Raw genomic sequence first — 20,044 nt, forward strand, 5'->3', positions numbered from 1 at the left:
TAAGAGAAAAGAGCTAGATTTTAAGGAGCTAGTTAAAGGAGAGGGATGGGGAGAGGCGGAAGGGTTAGGGAAAGAATTCAAGAGTGTAGGGCCTAGATGGCTGAGACACTGCTGTCAATGATTAGGTGAACAGGGGTATGGGAATGCAAAAGCAAAAAAGACCAGAGTCAGAGGAAGAGATAGTTTGGGGGCTGGTGTTGTAGAACTGGAGGAAGTTACGGAGATAGGGAGGGGCAAGGCCATTAAGGATTTAAACATGAAGATCAGAATTTTAAATTGGACATGTTGGAGTCCAGAAGCCAATGCAGTCAGTAAGGATTTGGGTGATGGGCAAGTGGGACGTGATGTGGGGTATGATATGGGCAGCAGAGTTTTGGATGAGCTCAATTTTATGAAGGGTGGAAGATGGGAGACCTGTCACAAGAGCATTAGAATAGTCCAGTCTGGAGGATGACAAAGTCACAGACGTGGGTTTGAGCAGCAGGTGGGCTAAGGTGGAGGTGGGCAATGTTACAGGAGGTGGAAGTAGGCCATCCTTGTGATGGAGTATATGGAGTCGGAACCACAACTCGTGAACAACTTGGTTTAGTGTTGAGGCAATGAGCAGGAAGGAGGATGAAATCAGTGTCCAAGATACGGACTTTGTGGCAGGGGCTGAAGACAATGGCATCAAACTTCCCTCTATTTAACTGGAGGATATTACGGCTCATCCAAGACTGGATAATGGGCACGAAGTCTGACAATGCAGTGGCAGTGGAGGGAGAAGTGATGCAGAAGCAGAGCTTGGTGTCATTAATGTCCATTAGAACATAAGAAATAGGAGCAGGAGGCCATACAGCCCCTTGAGCCTGCTCCGTAATTTAATACGATCATGGCTGATCCGATCATGTACTCGGGTCCACTTCCCTGGCCGCTTCCCATAACACAATCCCTTATCCATACGGAAGCTAACCCTACATCTGCAGATGATGTCGCCTAGGGGCAACATGAAGATAAGGAAGAAGATGGGGCCAAGAATTAGTCCTTGTGGGATTGGTGCTGGGGCAGGAAGAGAAGACATTGCTGAAGATGCTCTGGCTACAACTGGATAGGCAAGAATGGAACCAAGAAAGGTCAGTTCCACTGAATTGGATGACAGAGGAGAGGCATTGGAGGCGGAGAGTGTGGTAAACCATGCCAACGACTGCAGAGAGGTCACGGAGGACGAGGGAGGAAAATTCACCAGTCTGAGAGGATATAATGTGACTCTGAATAGGCTGTGTGAGTGCTGTGCCAGGGACGGAAACCTGATTGGAGTATTCAAACAGCAGTTGCTGGAAAAATGGGCACTGATTTGGGAGGTGACAACACATTCAAGGACTTGAGAGGAAAGGGAGGTTAGAGATGGAATGGTAGCCTGCAAGGACAGAGGGGTGGAGCGTGGGTTTATTGAGAAGGAGTGTGATGACAGCAGTTTTTAAAGGGAGGACCAGTACGCGACGAGAGGGAAACATTTACAAGATCAGCTAGGATGAGGGCCAGGAAGGGAAGTTGAGTAATCAAGAGTTTAGTGGGAATAGGGCTAAGGGAGCAGGAGGTGAGTCTCATGGACAATGCGAGCACGGAGAGCAATGGAATCTTTTTGGGGCTGTGTAGCCCACTCAAAATTCTGCGCAAGTACAGTTTATTCAATTTAAAAGGCGGCTCATCGGCTGCGTGGGACCCCTAAGCCACTGCGCAGCTTAAAGGGAACACTGATGGAGAACACATGAGGGGACACAGTAGAGAAACACGCGGGATCAGACTAGGGCAGGGGGTGGCTATTGAGGTTTGGCGCGGTGGGCAAGAGGGAAGGGAAACAGCTGAGGCAGCTGAAATTAGGTGATCAAACAAGCAGGAAAAAGGCAAAGTGTCCTCAAAATATTAGCACTCAGTTCAGTTAAGTGTTCGGAGTATTCCGTTTGTTCCCTACCCATTGTAGGGCTAGAGGTAGTTAGAGATAGCGAGGGGTGAGGCCATGGAGGAATTTGAAAACCAGGATGAAAATTTTAAAATCAAGGCATTGTCAGACCTGGAGTCAATGTAGTTCAGCGAGCACAGGGGTGATGGGTGAATGGGACTTGGTGCGAGTTAAGATATGGGCAACAATGTTTTGGATGAGCTCATTTACGAAAGGTGCATGGTGGGAGGCCGACAAAGAAAGCATTGGAATATTTGAATCACGAGGCAACAAAGACATGGATCTACTGTCAATGGGCCCAAGTTTCCCCAGGAGTTGCTCCTTTTTTTGTTGGAGCAACTTGATTTTTCTAGACTATCTTTTTAGTTGCAATTCTGGCCATTTAATTTGTGCCAGTGTAAGTGAGTTAGTTAGATTTTTTTTTTAAATTCAGTTTTTTTTCCCCAAAAGGGGGCGTTCCCAGCCACTTACCCCTGTTTTAGTCGTTTGGCCAGCAAACAGTTGCTCCAAACTAACAGGCCAGCGTATGTTACCACTTTTGTCCGCACAGAAAAACCTTACCTAGAGTTAAGGAATCGGCGCAAGTAACGACATTTAAAGCACCACCAAGCACCAAACAAAGCACAAAAAGTAATAAGCAATTAATTAACAAATAAAATAGAAGGAACCCTGCACCTAAAGCACCAAGACCAAAGTAATAAGCAATCAATAAATAAAAAATAAAAAAATAGAAGGAACCCTGCACCTAAAGCACCAAAATCAATCAATAAATCACAAATAAAAAATAGAAGTCCTATCTTAGGGAACGCAGCAGGCCACTGATGAGGGAGCCCATTCGGCCAGGGCTAGGGACGGTGTGCTTCAGGCCCCTCCCACACAGCCTGCAGCGCGTACTCACAGATTCAGCCTGCCAGGAGCTATTGCACATGCGCACAAACTCTAGCACGCATGTGCAGAGGTCCCGGCACTGTTTTTAGCACCGGGACCTGGTTCTGCCCCCAAACCATTGGGCCACGTTGCGCCACGACCGAAGAGAGGCTGGGAAACGGCCAGAATACCAACATCTTTTTTCGGCGCGCCTGGAGGCGGACAAAAACGGTGCAATTTGGGTGAAGGCGCCAGAAAAGCAGGTTAGGGAAATTCTAGCCCAATGGAACTAAGATTAGCCAACTCAGCACAGACGAGGAATCAAATCTGCACCTTTGGTTTGTATGGCTCATTTACACACTATCAAATCAGCCATCTGAAGTACAGTATTCTTTGTTGCAAATCTCAAAATTTGAAAGGTAAAAGCTCTATACCCTTAATTTTCAGTCCTGCTGAAATGATTATTCTTGGACACTATCCTTTATGTAGGTGCAACTAGAAGTTAAAAAACAAGTAAATATACAATCTACTGCTTTATGCTTAGCAACAACTACTTGCTTGCTGCACTTTTTGATTGCAAGCTCCTGCAACTATTCAAAATAATACATTGTCTTTTTTGGATTCGCTGCACAGGTATTGTGTAGTTAATCACCTGGGTGTAACAAAAAGAAAAACAATTGGTTCAGCTGGAAAGCCCAAGCAGACTATGCATATGTGTGAAAGAGTAAGGGAAAGCTAGATATTTATATGAATAATGACGTATAACCAATACTTACATCTTCCTGCTTAACCAGTGCAATCTTGTTGACAATATCTTTGAAGACATCACGATATTTAGCTGTGGAAAAGTTACATTTATTTTAGCATTGTTTACACTGTAACCCCAAACTAAAATCTATAATAATTATACTAATAATGCAGTACACAACAACAACTTGTATTCATATAGCGCCTTTAACGTAGTGATATGTCCCAAGGAGCTTCACAGGAGCATTATGCAATAAAAATTTGACACTGAACCGCATAAGTAGAAATTAGCACACATGATCAAAAGCTTGGTTAAAGAAGTATGTTTTGAGGAGTGCCTTGAAGGAGGAAAGAGCGGTAGAGAGGTTTAGGCAGGGAGTTCCAGAGCTTGGGGCTTAGGTAACAGAAAGTACGGTCACCAATGGTTGAGCGATTATAATCAGGGATGCTCAGGAGGGCAGAATTAGAGGAGCGCAGACATCTTGGGAGGAGGGGTGGCTGGAGGAGATTACAGAGATAGGGAGGGGTGAGGCCATGGAGGGATTTGAAAATAAGAATGAGAATTTTTGAAATCGAGGTGTTGCTTAACCGGAAGCCAACCGGAAACAAGAATGCATAAATAGCGAGAAAAGATACTATATGGCTGACTTCATATAATAGACCAAAGATTATCAATGTGTTATCATTTGCCCAAAGCTTCCACATCAACTATCCTAATCTGACATTTTTGGCCATACATATTAGCTCAATTAAAGCTAAATAAAATACAGTGAAAGCAACTACAGATATAACCTATACAGTAGAATTCTTAAGAGTGGAAGGAGAGATCTGGGGATGCGGATACATAGATATTCAAAAGTGAGAGTAGAGGTTCAAAGCCTATAAACAAGCAAATGAAATACTATATTTTATAATTAGGGCCACTGACTGAGTATAAAATCAATGAGCCAAATTTTCACAGGACATTGATTAGGAACATAGGAACAGGAGCAGGCCATTCAGGCCCTCGAGCCCATTCTGCCACCTAACACTATGGGCCCAAGTTTCCACACGCGCCTAGAACGGCGCAGTCCCGACCTGGACGCCCGTTTTTTGTGCCACAAAGTGCACCTAAAAAAATCCTCGGTATTCTCCACCTACTTGCAGGTCCTCTGGCCCTCGGCGCAGCCAGCACAAGCTGTGGGGGGGGCGGAGCCAGGTCCCTGCGCTGAAAACAGTGCCGGGACCTCTGCACATGCGCGCTACAGTGGGCACGCAAGTGCAGTAGCTCCAGGCGTCGAACTGTGTGGGAGGGGCCTGAAGCACGCAGCCCCTAGCCCTGGCTGAATGGCCTCACTGGGGCTGCGTGAATAAGGCTCCTCCCACAGCCAGCTCCTGCTCCCCCCCGACCCGACACTCGCTACTCGCTCCCCGCCCCCCGCCCCCGGACCAGACCCGACACCCGCTCCCCGCACCCCCCTGCCTCCGGACCAGACCCGACACCCGCGCCCCCCCCCCCCCCCCCCGACTGGACCTGACCAGACCTCCTGTTCCCGCTCCCGGACTGGATCCGACCTGACCTCCCTCTCTCTCTCTCCCTCTCTCTCTTTCTCTGTCTCTCTCTCTCTCTCTCCCTCCCCCCTCTCCCCCCTCTCCCCCCTCTCTCTCTCTCTCTCTCCCTCCCTCCCTCTTTCTTTCTTTCTTCCCCCCGCCGCCCCCACCCCCCCCGACCCAACCCAACGCCACCTACCTGTAAATCTGGTGCTGGGGACGGGCGCTGCCCGAAGTCTCGGGCCGGCCCGTTCAGCCTTCGGTCCCGAAAGGCCAGCCTGAAGCACTTTCACACAGATAGGAAGATGGTTTATTTAATCTTTTCTTTGCTTATAAATGTTTATTCAGGTTGGATTTATTTGTAGAATATTTGTATAAGTATAAATAAGGATTTATTATAGAATTTAATGACTTCCCTTCCCCCCCCGCCCCCCACCCCCCACCTCGTTCTGGACGCCTAATTTGTAACCTGCGCCTGATTTTTTAATGTGTAGAACAGGTTTTTTCAGTTCGACAAAAATCTTCACTTGCTCCATTCTACTTTAGTTTGGAGTACGTTTTCACTGTGGAAACTTTCAAATCAGGCGTCAGTGGCCGGACACGCCCCCTTTTGAAGAAAAAATTCTGTTCCAAAGTAGAACTGTTCTACCTGACTAGAACTGCAGAAAAAAAATGTGGAGAATTGCGATTTCTAAGATAGTCCGTTCTCCACCAGTTGCTCCTAAAAATCAGGCGCAAATCATGTGGAAACTTGGGCCCTATATACCCACCTTTGGCCCATATCCCTTAATACCTTTGGTTAACAAAAAGCTATCAATCTCCTACCTAGCATCAATTTCCGTTTGTGTAAGAGTTCCAAACTTCTACCACCCCTTTGTGTGTAGAAGGGTTTCCTAATTTCACTCCTGAAAAGTCGGACTCTAATTTTTAGACTATGCCCCTTAGTCCTAGAATTCCCAACTAGAGGAAAAAGTTTATCTCTAGCTACTTTATCTGATCTCTAAAGAAATGGTTCCTGAATCAAGAGAACTTTGGAAGATTATAGTTAGGGCATCTGCAATGTGCTCACCTACTTCCTTTAAATCCCTGGGATGGAAACCATCTAATCCTGGGGATTTGTCACTCTATAGTGCCATTATTTTCTTTATTTTTATTTTACTTGCGTTAATTTTATTGAGTCCCTGTCCCCGATACAATATTAGTTTCCTTGGGATTTTCGGCAAGCTATCCGCCTCTTCTGCTGTAAATATTGACACAAAGTAATTATTCAACATGTCCGACATTTCCTTATTATTGACAATATCACCGCTTTCAGTTTTTAAGGGGCCAACATTGCTCCTGACTACCCTCCTTTTCCTAATGTAATTGTAAAAATTCTGTGTAGATTTTGATATCCTTTGCAAGTTTCTTTTCATTCTCCCTTTTTGTAACTCAGCACATTTTGTGACCCTTTGCTGTTCTTTGTATCTTTCCCATTTTTGTACGCTTTTTCTTTTAGTTTTATGCTGTCCCTTACCTCTTTAGATGTCCATGGCTGTTTTTTTTTGACATGTAGAGCTATTGTCTCTCAGGGTATAAACTGGTTCTGTATCACATTAAATTATTTTTTGAACATCTCCCATTGATCTTCTGTTGTTTTACCCATTAACAGATTTGCCCAGTTTACTGTGGACAGTCTCTGCCTCATCCCATTGAAGTCAGCCGCACCTAAATTTTAGAAACTTAGTTGCTGTTTCATGTTTCTCTCTTTCAAATGCTACGTTGAACTCAATCATGTTATGACCGCTATTGGATATATGTTCACGCACAGTTCGACTGTTAACTAAATCTGGCTCATTATTCATTACTAAATCTAATATGGCTTTCCCCCCCCTTGTAGCCTCTAGACATATTGTAGTAGAAAACTATCCCGGACACACTCAACAAATTCACAACCTTTCTAACAGGTGCTAGACTGCTTATTCCCATTTATATGAAAGTTAAAATTCCTCATTAAAACCACTCTGCCTTTGCTACATGCTTGTCTAATCTTTCGGCCACAAATGGAGTATTGTATGCAGTTCAGCGTTCCATTATATGAAGAATATTAGAGACATGCAAAGGTTTATGAGAATGATAGCAGTAATGAAGTTATGAAAAAAAGACTAAAAAAAAAATGGGGCTTTTTCATTTCAGCAGAGACATTTATAGGATAACCACTCCAAGGGCCCAAGTTTCGAGCCGCGCCTAGAACGGCGCAGTCCCGACCTGGACGCCCATTTTTCGCGCCACAAAGTGCGCCTAAAAAGACTTCCAGATTCTCCAGCTCATTGCAGGTCGGCGCAGCGCAGCGCGAGCAGTAGGGGGCGGAGCCAGGTTCCTGCGCTGAAAACAGTGCCGGGACCTCTGCACATGCACGCTACAGTGGGCACGCATGTGCAATAGCTCCAGGCGCCCAAAACTGTCTGGGAGGGGCCGAAGCACGCAGCCCTGAGCCCTGGCCGAATTGCCTCACTGGGGCTGCGTGAATAAGGCTCCTCCCACGCCCAGCTCCTGCTTCCTCCCGACCCGACTCAACTCCCGCTTCCCGCCTCCGGACCCGACCCGACTCCTGCTTCCCCCCCCCGCCCCTGGACCGGACCCGACCCCTAACCGACTCCCGCTTCCCCCCCCCGCCCCTGGATCGGACCCGACCCCGGCCCGACTCCCGCTTCCCCCCACCTGACCCGACTCCCGCTTTCCCGCCCAAGGACTGGATCCGACCTGACCTCCCTCCCCCCGACCTGACCTCCCTCCCCCCGACCTGACCTCCCTCCCTCCCCCCGACCCGTTCAGCCTCCCTCCCCCTTCTCCCCCCCTCTCCCCTCCCTTCACTCCCCTCCCCCCCCCTCCTCCACACTCCCTCCTGCTCCCCCTCCCCTTACCCCCCTCCCCTCCTGCTCCCCCTCCCTCCTCCTCCACTCTCTCCCCCTCCGCGCCCCTGCTCCCCCTATTCCCCCCTCCCTCCTCCTCCTCTCCCTTCCCCCCCTCCCTTCCCCCCTCCTTTCCTCCTCTCCCCCCTCTCCCTTCCCCCCCTCCTCCTCTCCCTTTCCCCCTCTCCCCCTCCTCCCCCCTCTTCTTTCCCCCCTCCTCCTATCCCCCCTCTCCCTTCCCCCCCTCCTCCTCTCCCTTCCCCCCCTCCTCCTCCTCTCCCTTCCCCCCTCCTCCTCCTCCTCCTCTCTCCCCCCCTCTCCCTTCCCCCCTCCTCCTCCTCCTCCTCTCCCCCCCTCTCCCTTCCCCCCCTCCTCCTCCTCTCCCCCCCTCTCCCTTCCCCCCCCCCTCCTCTCCCTTCCCCCCCCTCCTCCTCTCCCCCCTCTCCCTTCCCCCCCCTCCTCCTCTCCCCCCTCCTCCTCTCCCCCCTCTCTCCCTTCCCCCCCCTCCTCCTCCCTCCCCCCTCTCTCCTTCCCCCCCCTCCTCTCCCCCCTCTCCCCCCCCCCTCCTCCTCTCCCCCCTCTCTCCCTTCCCCCCCCTCCTCCTCTCCCCCTCTCTCCCTTCCCCCCCTCCTCCTCTCCCCCCTCTCTCCCTTCCCCCCCCTCCTCCTCCCTCCCCCCTCCCCCCCTCTCCCTTCCCCCTCCTCCTCCTCTCCCTTCCCCCCCTCTCCTCCCTTCCCCCCCTCCTCCTCCTCTCCCTTCCCCCCCCCTCCCCCTCTCCTTCCCCCTCCTCCTCCTCTCCCTTCCCCCCCTCCCTCCCTCCTCCCTTCCCCCTCCTCCTCCTCTCCCTTCCCCCCCCCTCCTCTCTCCCTTCCCCCCCTCCTCCTCCTCTCCCTTCCCCCCCCTCCCCCCCTCTCCCTTCCCCCTCCTCCTCCTCTCCCTTCCCCCCCCCTCCTCCTCTCCTTCCCCCTCCTCCTCCCCTCCCCCCTCTCTTCCTTCCCCCCTCTCCTCTCTCCCCTCCTCCTTCCCCCCTCCCCTCTCCATCCCCCCCTCCCCCGACCCCCCTTCCCTCCCCCGCCTCCCGCCTCCTCTCCCTTCCCCCCCTCCCCTCTCCCGACCCCCCTTCCCTCCCCCGCGCTCCCCCCTCCTCTCCCTTCCCTCCCCCCTCCCCTCCCCCCCTCCCTCCCTCCTCTCCCTTCCCCCCCCTCCCCCCCTCCTCTCCCTTCCCCCCCTCCCTTCCCCCCCTCCCCCACGTTCCCCCCCTCCTCCTTCTCCTTCTCCCCCCCTTTCCTTCTCCCCCCTCCCCTCCCTCCCCTTCCCCTTCTCCCCCCTCCCTCCCCTCCCCTTCCCCTTCTCCCCCCCTCCCTTCCCCCCTCCCCTTCCCCTCTCCCCCTCCCCCATCTCCTCTTCCTCCCCCCTCCCTCTATCCCCCTCCCCCTGCTGTCAGAAACACAGACACTGACAGACAGAGAATGAGAGAGACACACACAGACAGACAGACAGAGACACTGACAGAGACACACTGGGGGGGGAGGCATCCCAGCACGCTGTTGGAGGGCTCCCGGTGCTGCAGTCGGTAAGTAGAAAATGTTTTATTTATTGATTTAAAAAAAAACAATTTCTTATTAATTTTTTTTGATTGATTTATTGGTTGATTTATTGATGTATTTATCATTTATTATTGATGATGGCTCTTTATTTGTAAAACTGAAGTGTTTAATGTTTGTAAACTTCCCTTTAAACCCCCCCCCCCCCCCATTCCCTACGCCTGATTTGTAACCTATGCCTGATTTTCTAAAGTGTAGACAAGGTTTTTTCGAGCGTACAAAAATCTTCACTTACTCCATTCTAAGTTAGTTTGGAGTAAGTTTTCACTGACGAAACTTTGAAAACAGGCGTAAGTGGCCGGACATGCCCCCTTTTGAAAAAGAAATTCTGTTCCAAAGTGAAACTGTTCTAACTGACTAGAACTGGAGCAAACTAAATGGCGAGAATTCCGATTTCTAAGATACTCCGTTCTACACCAGTTGCTCCTAAAAATCAGGAGCAAATCATGTCGAAACTTGGGGCCCAAGGCACAGCGTGTTAATACATCAATGTATCTGACCTGCTCCAAAGGGTGTAAAAACAAATAATTGTAAATTAAAAATTGGATGACTGAAGATAACTTCTAAATGGTAAGAGGCAAGGGCCCATGAAGCAAACTAAGAAGGGAAACCAAATTCTCTCTGTCTGAGGATCTCGAGGGCCTGAAAGGTTTCAGCACTACCCAGGTTATAGTTGATTTAATCCAGTCATAATGATGCAGCTGCAGGATTTTTCCATTTCAAAGTGTACTTTTGAATGTCAGCAGTATATCCATCCTTTTCCAAGACTGTCACTCAGACCTCCCCTTCAACGCAACTTGAGTCAGTTGTTAGGGCTCTTACCTGAGTCAGAGGGTTGTGGATTCAATCCCTAATACAGACATCAGCACATAATCTAGGTATACATTTTAGCACAGTACTGAGGAAATCTTTCAGATGAGACATTAAACTGAGGATCCATCTGTCTATTCAGATGGAGCAGAGAGTTCTCCTGGTATCCTAGCCAACATTTCTCCCTCAACCAACAAAAAAAGATCAAATATTCATTCATTCAATTGCTGTTTGTGACACCTTGAGTGCAAATTGGCTATCACACTTGCCCAAACAACAGTGATTACCATATAAATTCATTGGATGTGAAGTGCTTTGGAGTGTCCTGAGTACATGACAAAGTGCTATATAAATGGAAATTGTTTCTTTAGTTCAGATCTTTGTACAGTTCCATACACTGGCTTCTTTATCCCAACAGCAAAATTGCAAACCCCTATTTTGTCGAGTGCAATTATAAATTAGTGGGAAAAAATATTATACACCAGAAATGAGATCATATTCTGTTCATGCAAAAGGTGATATATGTCTGTAATAACCCGATAAGACATGTAAACGATATTCAAAATATAGGATGATGCGGTGGGAGATTAGGAATAGCAAAGAGATAAGCTTTGCTGTTTCTCTTCGTTCACTTTTCGAATGGTCTAATGAGAAAATAGGCAGATTCTCTAGTCCCGCTAAAATTGGGCTAGATATAATAAAGACTCCATGAAATGCTAACAACACTTGCTGACAAAACCTTCCACTCAGCTCAATCTAAATACACAATCCAATTCATATCTAGATCAAAAAGTTGAATGACTTAAAGGCAGATGAAGCATCTCTGACAGTCATTTTATATTTACAGAAACAAAGATCTGGGTTACTTGAGCTCTTAAAAAATATATGCAAACCTAACAGGACAAAATTCCTGTGTTTGTCATCCAAACCTGAACACAAATGACACATGGCTCTTCTAGGATCGTTTCTCACAGAAAGCAACAGTAAATCTTTTAAAAAGATACTGTCACCATTTTCAACAGTTATACATCAGCTCTTGCACAGCATTATAGACTTGCTTCTGCATTATTGTTGCCGAGAAATATAATCAATCTGGAAAAACATAAATAGCACTGAAAATTGAACTATCCACTTCGCACAAGCTTTGCAATTCTCCTTTGTATGCGAGTTAATCGGTATGACAATTGCGCTCTAACTGGGATATCAAAACTGTTTGATGATTGGAGCCACGATATATTCCTGGATTCGTGAACAATTGTTTCAAATGTTGAATGAGATCCTACCTGTAATCAACAATGTGGAATAAAAATACCAAAGCTTTTGCCAGCATTTTAACAAACAATCCTTCAACACTACAGATTTACACTGATCAGTCTGATTTTTCTCTCCAAGTTTCCAATAGTTTTTTTGTTAAATGCAAATTGTTAATTTTTAACCACCAGACTGCATGAGTATAACTTCTTTGCACAAACATTTCATGCACATCAAGCAAAGCCTCCATTCTGGTCATCAATTCTCATACCAGCTAGATAAAAGTTTTCATACCTCTTATTGTAATATGCAGAGGAATAGAATGTCCACTAAATTGGACTGGAGCAATCTGGGGCAGTCTGGGGAAGCAGTGCTATAACACCACCAAAGCACAGTTGTCACCTGCTGGGTTTATACCCAAATCATTTTCTCACATGAAGTCCACAGTTTCAGCAGTGTCATCAAATGGAATCCCCATAAGAGGAAAGTGCATTAAAAAACAAAGCACATCATCTAATGCCATGCATGGAGACTTTGTAGATAGTTCAATGGTGGTTTTAGCAGTAGCTGAAGAAGAGGTGGCCTATCTACCCTTTAGGCCAGGAATTCAGGAACCAGATTGGGTCAGAGCAAAACAGTGATAATTTGCAAACAGGAAAGAAATCCACTGAACCAAATCTTGGTAAGTTACCACAATCTAAATTCAATTTGAAAAAGGTAAACACTCACTATTTGTATTACCTGTGGCAGGATTCAAGAGCTTTGCACAGCAACATACTCTCATTCATATTTTCGCCAATTCTTCTGGTCATTTATCTGCCTCTGATACTATTGGCATGAAAACCCCGACATACAGCACGGGTGTGTCAGGGAGAGGGCCTTATAACAATTAAGATTTTGAAGTATATAAAAAGATGTATAAGTATATAACATATGAAGTATATAAAAAGTATATAAAAAGCCTTTTAGAATTATGATGTAGTGTGGCCCTTTTTGTTTCTTGCCTTTGTTTACTCGGCCTTCCACTATTGCTTTTTACCTTTCTACCATCTGTTTCTGACTCCATATTACTTCGCCCTATCTCGCTGCATAGGTTCCCATCCCCCTGCCATATTAGTTTAAACACTCCCGAACTGCATAAGCAAATGTTACCCCTAGGACATCAGTTCCAGTCCTGCCCAAGTGCAAACCATCCCTTTTGTACAGGTCACACTTCCCCCAGAACTGGTTCCAATGTCCCAGGAATTTGAATCCCTCCCTCTTGCACCACTGCTCAAGCCACATATTTATTCTAACTATCCTGCTCCCTCGACTCTGATTAGCACATGGCACTAGTAGCAATCCAGAGATTACTACCTTTGAGGTCCTACTTTTTAATTTAACTCCTAGCTCCCTAAATTCAGCTTGTAGGACCTCTTCCCGCTTCTTACCTATATCGTTGGTACCTATGTACCACGACAACTGGCTATTCACCCTCCCTCTCCAGAATGTTCTGCAGCCGCTGCGAGACATCCTTGAGCCTTGCACCAGGGAGGTAACATACCATCCTGGAGTCTCGGTTGCGGCCATAGAAACTCCTATCTATTCCCCTTACAATAGAGTCCCCTATCACTATAGCTCTCCCACTCTTTTTCCCACCCTTTTGTGCAGCAGAGCCCGCCACGGTGCCATGAACTTGGCTGCTGCTGCCCTCTCCTGATGAGTCATCCTCCTCAACAGTACCCAAAGTGGTGTATCTGTTTTGCAGGGGGATGACCTCAGGGGAACCCTGCACTACCTTCCTTGCACTGCTCTTCCTGCTTGTCTTCCATTCCCTAGCTGGCTGTGGACCCTTCACCTGTGGCAAGACCAACTCACTATACGTGCTACTCACGTCATTCTCAGCATCGTGGATGCTCCAGAGTAAATCCACCCTCAGCTCTAATTCCACAACGCGGTCCGTCAGGAGCTGGAGGCGGATACACTTCCCGCACACGTAGTCGTCAGGGACACCGGAAGTGTCCCTGAGTTCCCACATGGTACAGGAGGAGCATATCACGTGATCGAGCTCTCCTGTCATGACTTAACCCTTAGATACATTTAAATCGGCAACAACAATGCTAAAGTTTACTCGCTGTTATAGAAGAGAAAAAAGAAAAACTACTCACCAATCACCAGCCAATCACTTACCCCCTTGGCTGTGATGTCACCTTTCTGTTTCTTTCTACTACTTTTTTACCCTCTCCCTGTAGCTGCACCGGCTAGTCTTTTGTAGGCCTCTCGCCGACCCCGGACTCACGCCTCTCCGACGCACCTCCCGACGTCACTCGCCGACCCCGGACTCACCAAACAATGTGGTCTAATTGGCTAATGAGTTGGAATTAGCTTATTTTAAGAATCTGCATTCCTGAAAGGCTGTTTGATTTTTTGTAATTGCATATATATAGCGCCTTTCACGACCTCAATGTCCAAAAGCGCTTTACAGTCAATTAAGTACTTTTGAAGTGTAGACACTGTTGTAAAGTAGGAAACGCAGCAGCCAAGATGTGCACAGTAAGCTCCCACAAACAGCAACGTGATAATGACCAGATAATTTGTTTTGTAGTGATATTGATTGAGGGATAAATATTGGCGAGGACACCAAGGATGATAACTCTTCAAAATAGTGGCATGGAATCTTTTACATTCAGCTGAGAGAGCAGACGGGACCTTATATCTGAAAGGCAGCACCTCCGACAGCACAGCCGCCCCTCAGCACTGCACTAGTGTGTCAGCCTAGTTTTTTGTGCTGAAGTCTCTGGAGTGGAACTTGAACTCACAACTTTCTGACTCCGAGGCATTTTTTTTTTGTATCCCTCTCTAGCTTGGGCTCATTAAAGCACTCCAACTGCTGCCCAGGTTAAATACCTAAATCAACAAAAGACTGGAAACTGGCTTGAGTGTGAGCTTTTCGTGCTCCTGCGTAGTATTACAATTTATTGGGGGAGCCCTACAATCTGTTACCTTTTTCAAAAATGTCTTGTATTCCTCTTCTCTCACCCTAACAATGCTGGAACCACTAGTTTGGTGTTGTGACTCTAAACAGCAGGATATTCAATCTGCATTTAATATGGTAAACTATATATTAAAAGCTAACAAATTGGGTGCAGCTGCTAAAAATGATAAAATATTACAGCAGTTGTTTTAGTTTACAAAACACGGGACAATTAAAGCTTTTTAAAAAAAATGTGGCTCAACATTTGAGCCGTATTTCTTTGCACATATAAATTTACTGAAAAGTCAGGCATGCAGTATAAATTCTGAAGGCTTTGTGTCTTAATGCAAGAAGTATCGTAATAAGGTGGATGAATTAACTGTGCAAATAGATGTTAACGGATATGATGTGATTGGGATTACAGAGACGTGGCTCCAGGATGATCAGGGCTGGGAACAACATCCATGGGTATTCAACATTCAGGAAGGATAGAATAAAAGGAAAAGGAGGTGGGGCAGCATTGCTGGTTAAAGAGGAGATTAATGCAATAGTTAGGAAGGACATTATAGCTTGGATGATGTGGAATCTATATAGGTAGAGCTGCAGAACACCAAAGGGCAAAAAACGTTAGTGGGAGTTGTATACAGACCTCCAAACAGTAGTAGTGATGTTGGTGAGGGCATCAAACAGGAAATTAGGGGTGCATGCAATAAAGGTGCAGCAGTTATCATGGGTGACTTTAATATGCATATAGATTGGGCTAACCAAACTGGAAGCAATACAGTGGAGGAGGATTTCCTAGAGTGCATAAGGGATGGTTTTCTAGACCAATATGTCGAGGAACCAACTAGGGGGGAGGCCATCTTAGACTGGGTGTTGTGTAATGAGAGAGGATTAATTAGCAATCTCTTTGTGCGAGGCCCCTTGGGGAAAGAGTGTCCATAATATGGTGGAATTCTACATTAGGATGGAGAATGAAACAGTTAATTCAGAGACCATGGTCCAGAACTTAAAGAAGGGTAACTTTGAAGGTATGAGGCGTGAATTGGCTAGGATAGATTGGCGAATGATACTTAAGGGGTTGACTGTGGATGGACAATGGCAGACATTTAGAGACCGCATGGATGAACTACAACAATTGTACATCCCTGTCTGGCGTAAAAATAAAAAAAGGAAGGTGGCTCAACTGTAGCTATCAAGGGAAATCAGGGATAGTATTAAAGCCAAGGAAGTGGCATACAAATTGGCTAGAAATAGCAGTGAACCTGGGGACTGGGAGAAATTTAGAACTCAGCAGAGGAGGACAAAGGGTTTGATTAGGGCAGGGAAAATAGAGTACGAGAGGAAGCTTGCAAGGAACATTAAGACGGACTACAAAAGTTTCTATAGATATGTAAAGAGAAAAAGGTTAGTAAAGACAAACGTAGGTCCCCTGCAGTCATAATCAGGGGAAGTCATAACGGGGAACAAAGAAATGGCAGACCAATTGAACAAGTACTTTGGTTCGGTATTCACTAAGGAGGACACAAACAACCTTCCGGATATAAAAGGGGTCAGAGGATCTAGTAAGTAGGAGGATCTAAGGGAAATCCTTATTAGTCGGGAAATTGTGTTGGGGAAATTGATGGGATTGAAGGCTGATAAATCCCCTGGGCCTGATGGACTGCATCCCAGAGTACTTAAGGAGGTGGCCTTGGAAATAGCGGATGCATTGACAGTCATTTTCCAACATCCCATAGACTCTGGATTAGTTCCTATCGAGTGGAGGGCAGCCAATGTAACCCCACTTTTTAAAAAAGGAGGGAGAGAAAACAGGGAATTTTAGACCGGTCAGCCTGACATCAGTAGTGGGTAAAATGATGGAATCAATTATTAAGGATGTCATTGCAGCGCATTTGGAAAGAGGTGACATGATAGGTCCAAGTCAGCATGGATTTGTGAAAGGGAAATCATGCTTGACAAATCTTCTGGAATTTTTTGAGGAGGTTTCCAGTAGAGTGGACAAGGGAGAACCAGTTGATGTGGTATATTTGGACTTTCAGAAGGCTTTCGACAAGGTCCCACACAAGAGATTAATGTGCAAAGTTAAAGCACATGGGATTGGGGGTAGTGTGCTGACATGGATTGAGAACTGGTTGTCAGACAGGAAGCAAAGAGTAGGAGTAAATGGGTACTTTTCAGAATGGCAGGCAGTGACTAGTGGGGTACCGCAAGGTTCTGTGCTGGGGCCCCAGCTGTTTACATTGTACATTAATGATTTAGACGAGGGGATTAAATGTAGTATCTCCAAATTCGCAGATGACACTAAGTTGGGTGACAGTGTGAGCTGCGAGGAGGATGCTACGAGGCTGCAGAGTGACTTGGATAGGTTAGGTGAGTGGGCAAATGCATGGCAGATGAAGTATAATGTGGATAAATGTGAGGTTATCCACTTTGGTGGTAAAAACAGAGAGACAGACTATTATCTGAATGGTGACAGATTAGGAAAAGGGGAGGTGCAACGAGACCTGGGTGTCATGGTACATCAGTCATTGAAGGTTGGCATGCAGGTACAGCAGGCGGTTAAGAAAGCAAATGGCATGTTGGCCTTCATAGCGAGGGGATTGGAGTACAGGGACAGGGAGGTGTTGCTACAGTTGTACAGGGCCTTGGTGAGGCCACACCTGGAGTATTGTGTACAGTTTTGGGCTCCTAACTTGAGGAAGGACATTCTTGCTATTGAGGGAGTGCAGCGAAGGTTCACCACACTGATTCCCGGAATGGCGGGACTGACATATCAAGACAGACTGGATTAACTGGGCTTGTATTCACTGGAGTTCAGAAGAATGAGAGGGGATCTCATAGAAATGTTCAAAATTCTGACGGGTTTAGACAGGTTAGATGCAGGAAGAATGTTCCCAATGTTGGGGAAGTCCAGAACCAGGGGTCACAGTCTAAGGATAAGGGGTAAGCCATTTAGGACCGAGATGAAGAGAAACTTCTTCACCCACAGAGTGGTGAACCTGTGGAATTCTCTACCACAGAATGTTGTTGAGGCCAATTCACTAAATATATTCAAGAAGGAGTTAGATGTAGTCCTTACTACTAGGGAGATCAAGGGGTATGGCAAGAAAGCAGGAATGGGGTACTGAAGTTGCATGTTCAGCCATGAACTCATTGAATGGCTGTGCAGGCTCGAAGGCCCGAATGGCCTACTTCTGCACCTATTTTCTATGTTTCTATGTTATTTCATTGAAGCAATCTAATGAATTTCCCTATGGTGTTGCTCATAGGTAGTCTGAGGTCCAAAGCTGGTTGTAATGTTTAGTTACAACATATTTTTCAAGGCCACTGTTCAAATACTTTCTGTGCAGAAGTGATTTTAGCCAGTAAAGCCAAATAATTATAGCTGCTTGTGACCTCCTGAGGTCAATGAGAAACCAGTTGTAACTGCTTGTAAATTTCTGGTTCCACATCAGAAGAACCTATGTAATGACTGGTTTTCATAAACTTAAAAAAAGTTATTTTTGCATGTGCAACTAAGTGTGACATCTGGAGTGACAATCTGGAGTGATACCAACATGCCCTACCCTAGATGTATTATTTAGTTGGTGACCTGTTACTCAGGGAGTCAGAGGTTTTGTAAGAATAGAGGTAAGTAGCACTATCAAATTCACTTATTTATCAGCACTGGGATGGCCCTGGCATCTGGAAATAGGATTAAGCTTGGACTGTACCAGATAGGCTTTCAAGGTCTAACAGTACTTTAAAACAGATTCAAGTGTCATGTAGCACTGAGAAGGGGGCTCCGGAGACACTGAGCAGCAAGGTTCTAGGAGCTGGAAGTAGGTCCCGGAATCCAAGATCCCAGGGTCTGAGAGAATCAGGGCTGCTTGAATGGCAATCTCAGTCTAGAGGCTTTGGAAGGGGTTCTAGGATTGGGAGGGTGCAGCCCTGGACAGTTTTTTTTTGGGGGGGGAAGGGGCGGGGGGGGGGGGGGGAAGAGGAAGGGGGATAGGTACAGCAAAATATGGTCAGGTTCTGGCAGACTGGGGTGGAGGGGGTGGGGGCGAGAGAGAAACAGGTGAAATTGAACCTTGGCTCCTTTAGGGCCATTAGCTGTACACCATTGTGTTCCTACCAGTGAGATTCCTCTCCCAACCCATCTGCAGCCTCTTTGGGCCATCAAACACCCCCTCCCTTTTCATCAGCCATTCTCTACCTTTAAGTTCTTAAAGCACTTTGCCAATTTTCAGGTGCAAAAATTCCTGGGCTGTGGTTGGGGACTTCTTCTGGGAGGGGACAAGAATTTGGGAGCAGATCCTGGATCCACTGGGTTGCTGCCATTTACATTCATGGTCCCAATTCAAATCGGGAAGGGAGGGCAAGATTTCAATCTGCACCACTTCCACATCCTTAGCTCCCATTCCTTGGCTGCCCTCGGAATTCCAGCCAGAAGCGCTATGGTTATGCCCAGCAAAAACCACACTTTGAGAGCAGCCATCAGTTTCATACTGTGTCTTAAAAATATCCCAAATATCTAAGGGAGGCAAGGTATCAGATCCCAGAGGGAGTTGATTACCTATTAGTGCCAAAATTTGAGTCCTGTGGGAATAAAATTCCTTTCAAATTATCTCTTCAGCCCAATAATGGTATCTGGCTCCCCTATCACCCTGCAGCTGTGATTTCCGCCACTTCCTCGGGAAGGCACCTTTATCTTGCATGGATTGTCTGCCAATTATTGAAATAAACCCATCCCCAGGATTTGTGGCCAGGCATCACACTTTGTTGGCACAGCAAGGACTCTGGAAAAACAAGAAAAATTCATAAAATGCTTTGAAGTTAATTTTTAAACAGCTTCCAAGTTTTGTACATTTTTTGTTTACGTCCCAAAATGATTCACTATCTTTCTCAAAGGAAAGATTTTAACTGCATTTGGAGCCAAAATTAAGAGGAATGTTCTTGCTGTGATTGACATGGGGAGTAGCTCAATAAATTAAATTCATCTTTAGATTGTTGTTGTTTCGCTAGGTTTAAAACACATTGAAATATCAATAATACTGCATATACTCAGAATTCACAAATATGGTTGGTAACTTTCTTTATCTGCTCTGGAGAAAATATATCCAGCTGAAGCCCAGGCTCGAGTCCTGCTGAGGCTGCGAGGTTGAAACTTTATTGAAGGTATTAAAAAACACAACTTGATTCATCGGATAAATGTGATGAAATGCTATTTTTAGATGTTTTTATTTGGGGCATTAGCAACTATAGTTGCAGAGAGAGAGAAAAAATGCAATTTAAATTGTTCAATTTGTTTACCACCTCCTTTCTGACAGTTAAGTTCTCTTAACTCGACATTAAGGAATGGCTGTGTTCCTAAGTCCTTTCTTATTGCTAGTTTTCCAGCCACCCTCATCATTTTTGATTCATACATTCCCTACCTCTTCAGTTCAGGTTTGCTGCTGTTTTACTT

General features: G+C 46.3%; 1 protein-coding gene across 1 annotated transcript in view; it reads right to left on the reverse strand.

Moving 5' to 3' along the window:
* The window catches only part of LOC139276884 (ankyrin repeat domain-containing protein SOWAHA-like), a 96,730-nt gene that overhangs the window by 68,968 nt on the left and 7,718 nt on the right, over positions 1–20,044 (reverse strand). Inside the window, exon 2 of the mRNA XM_070894882.1 lies at positions 3,583–3,644. Within this exon, the coding sequence (XP_070750983.1) occupies positions 3,583–3,644 (62 nt within the window). The remainder of the gene's footprint in view (positions 1–3,582; positions 3,645–20,044) is intronic.

Source organism: Pristiophorus japonicus, chromosome 12 (genome assembly GCF_044704955.1).
Source record: "Pristiophorus japonicus isolate sPriJap1 chromosome 12, sPriJap1.hap1, whole genome shotgun sequence".
Classification (NCBI taxonomy): Eukaryota; Metazoa; Chordata; class Chondrichthyes; family Pristiophoridae; genus Pristiophorus; species Pristiophorus japonicus.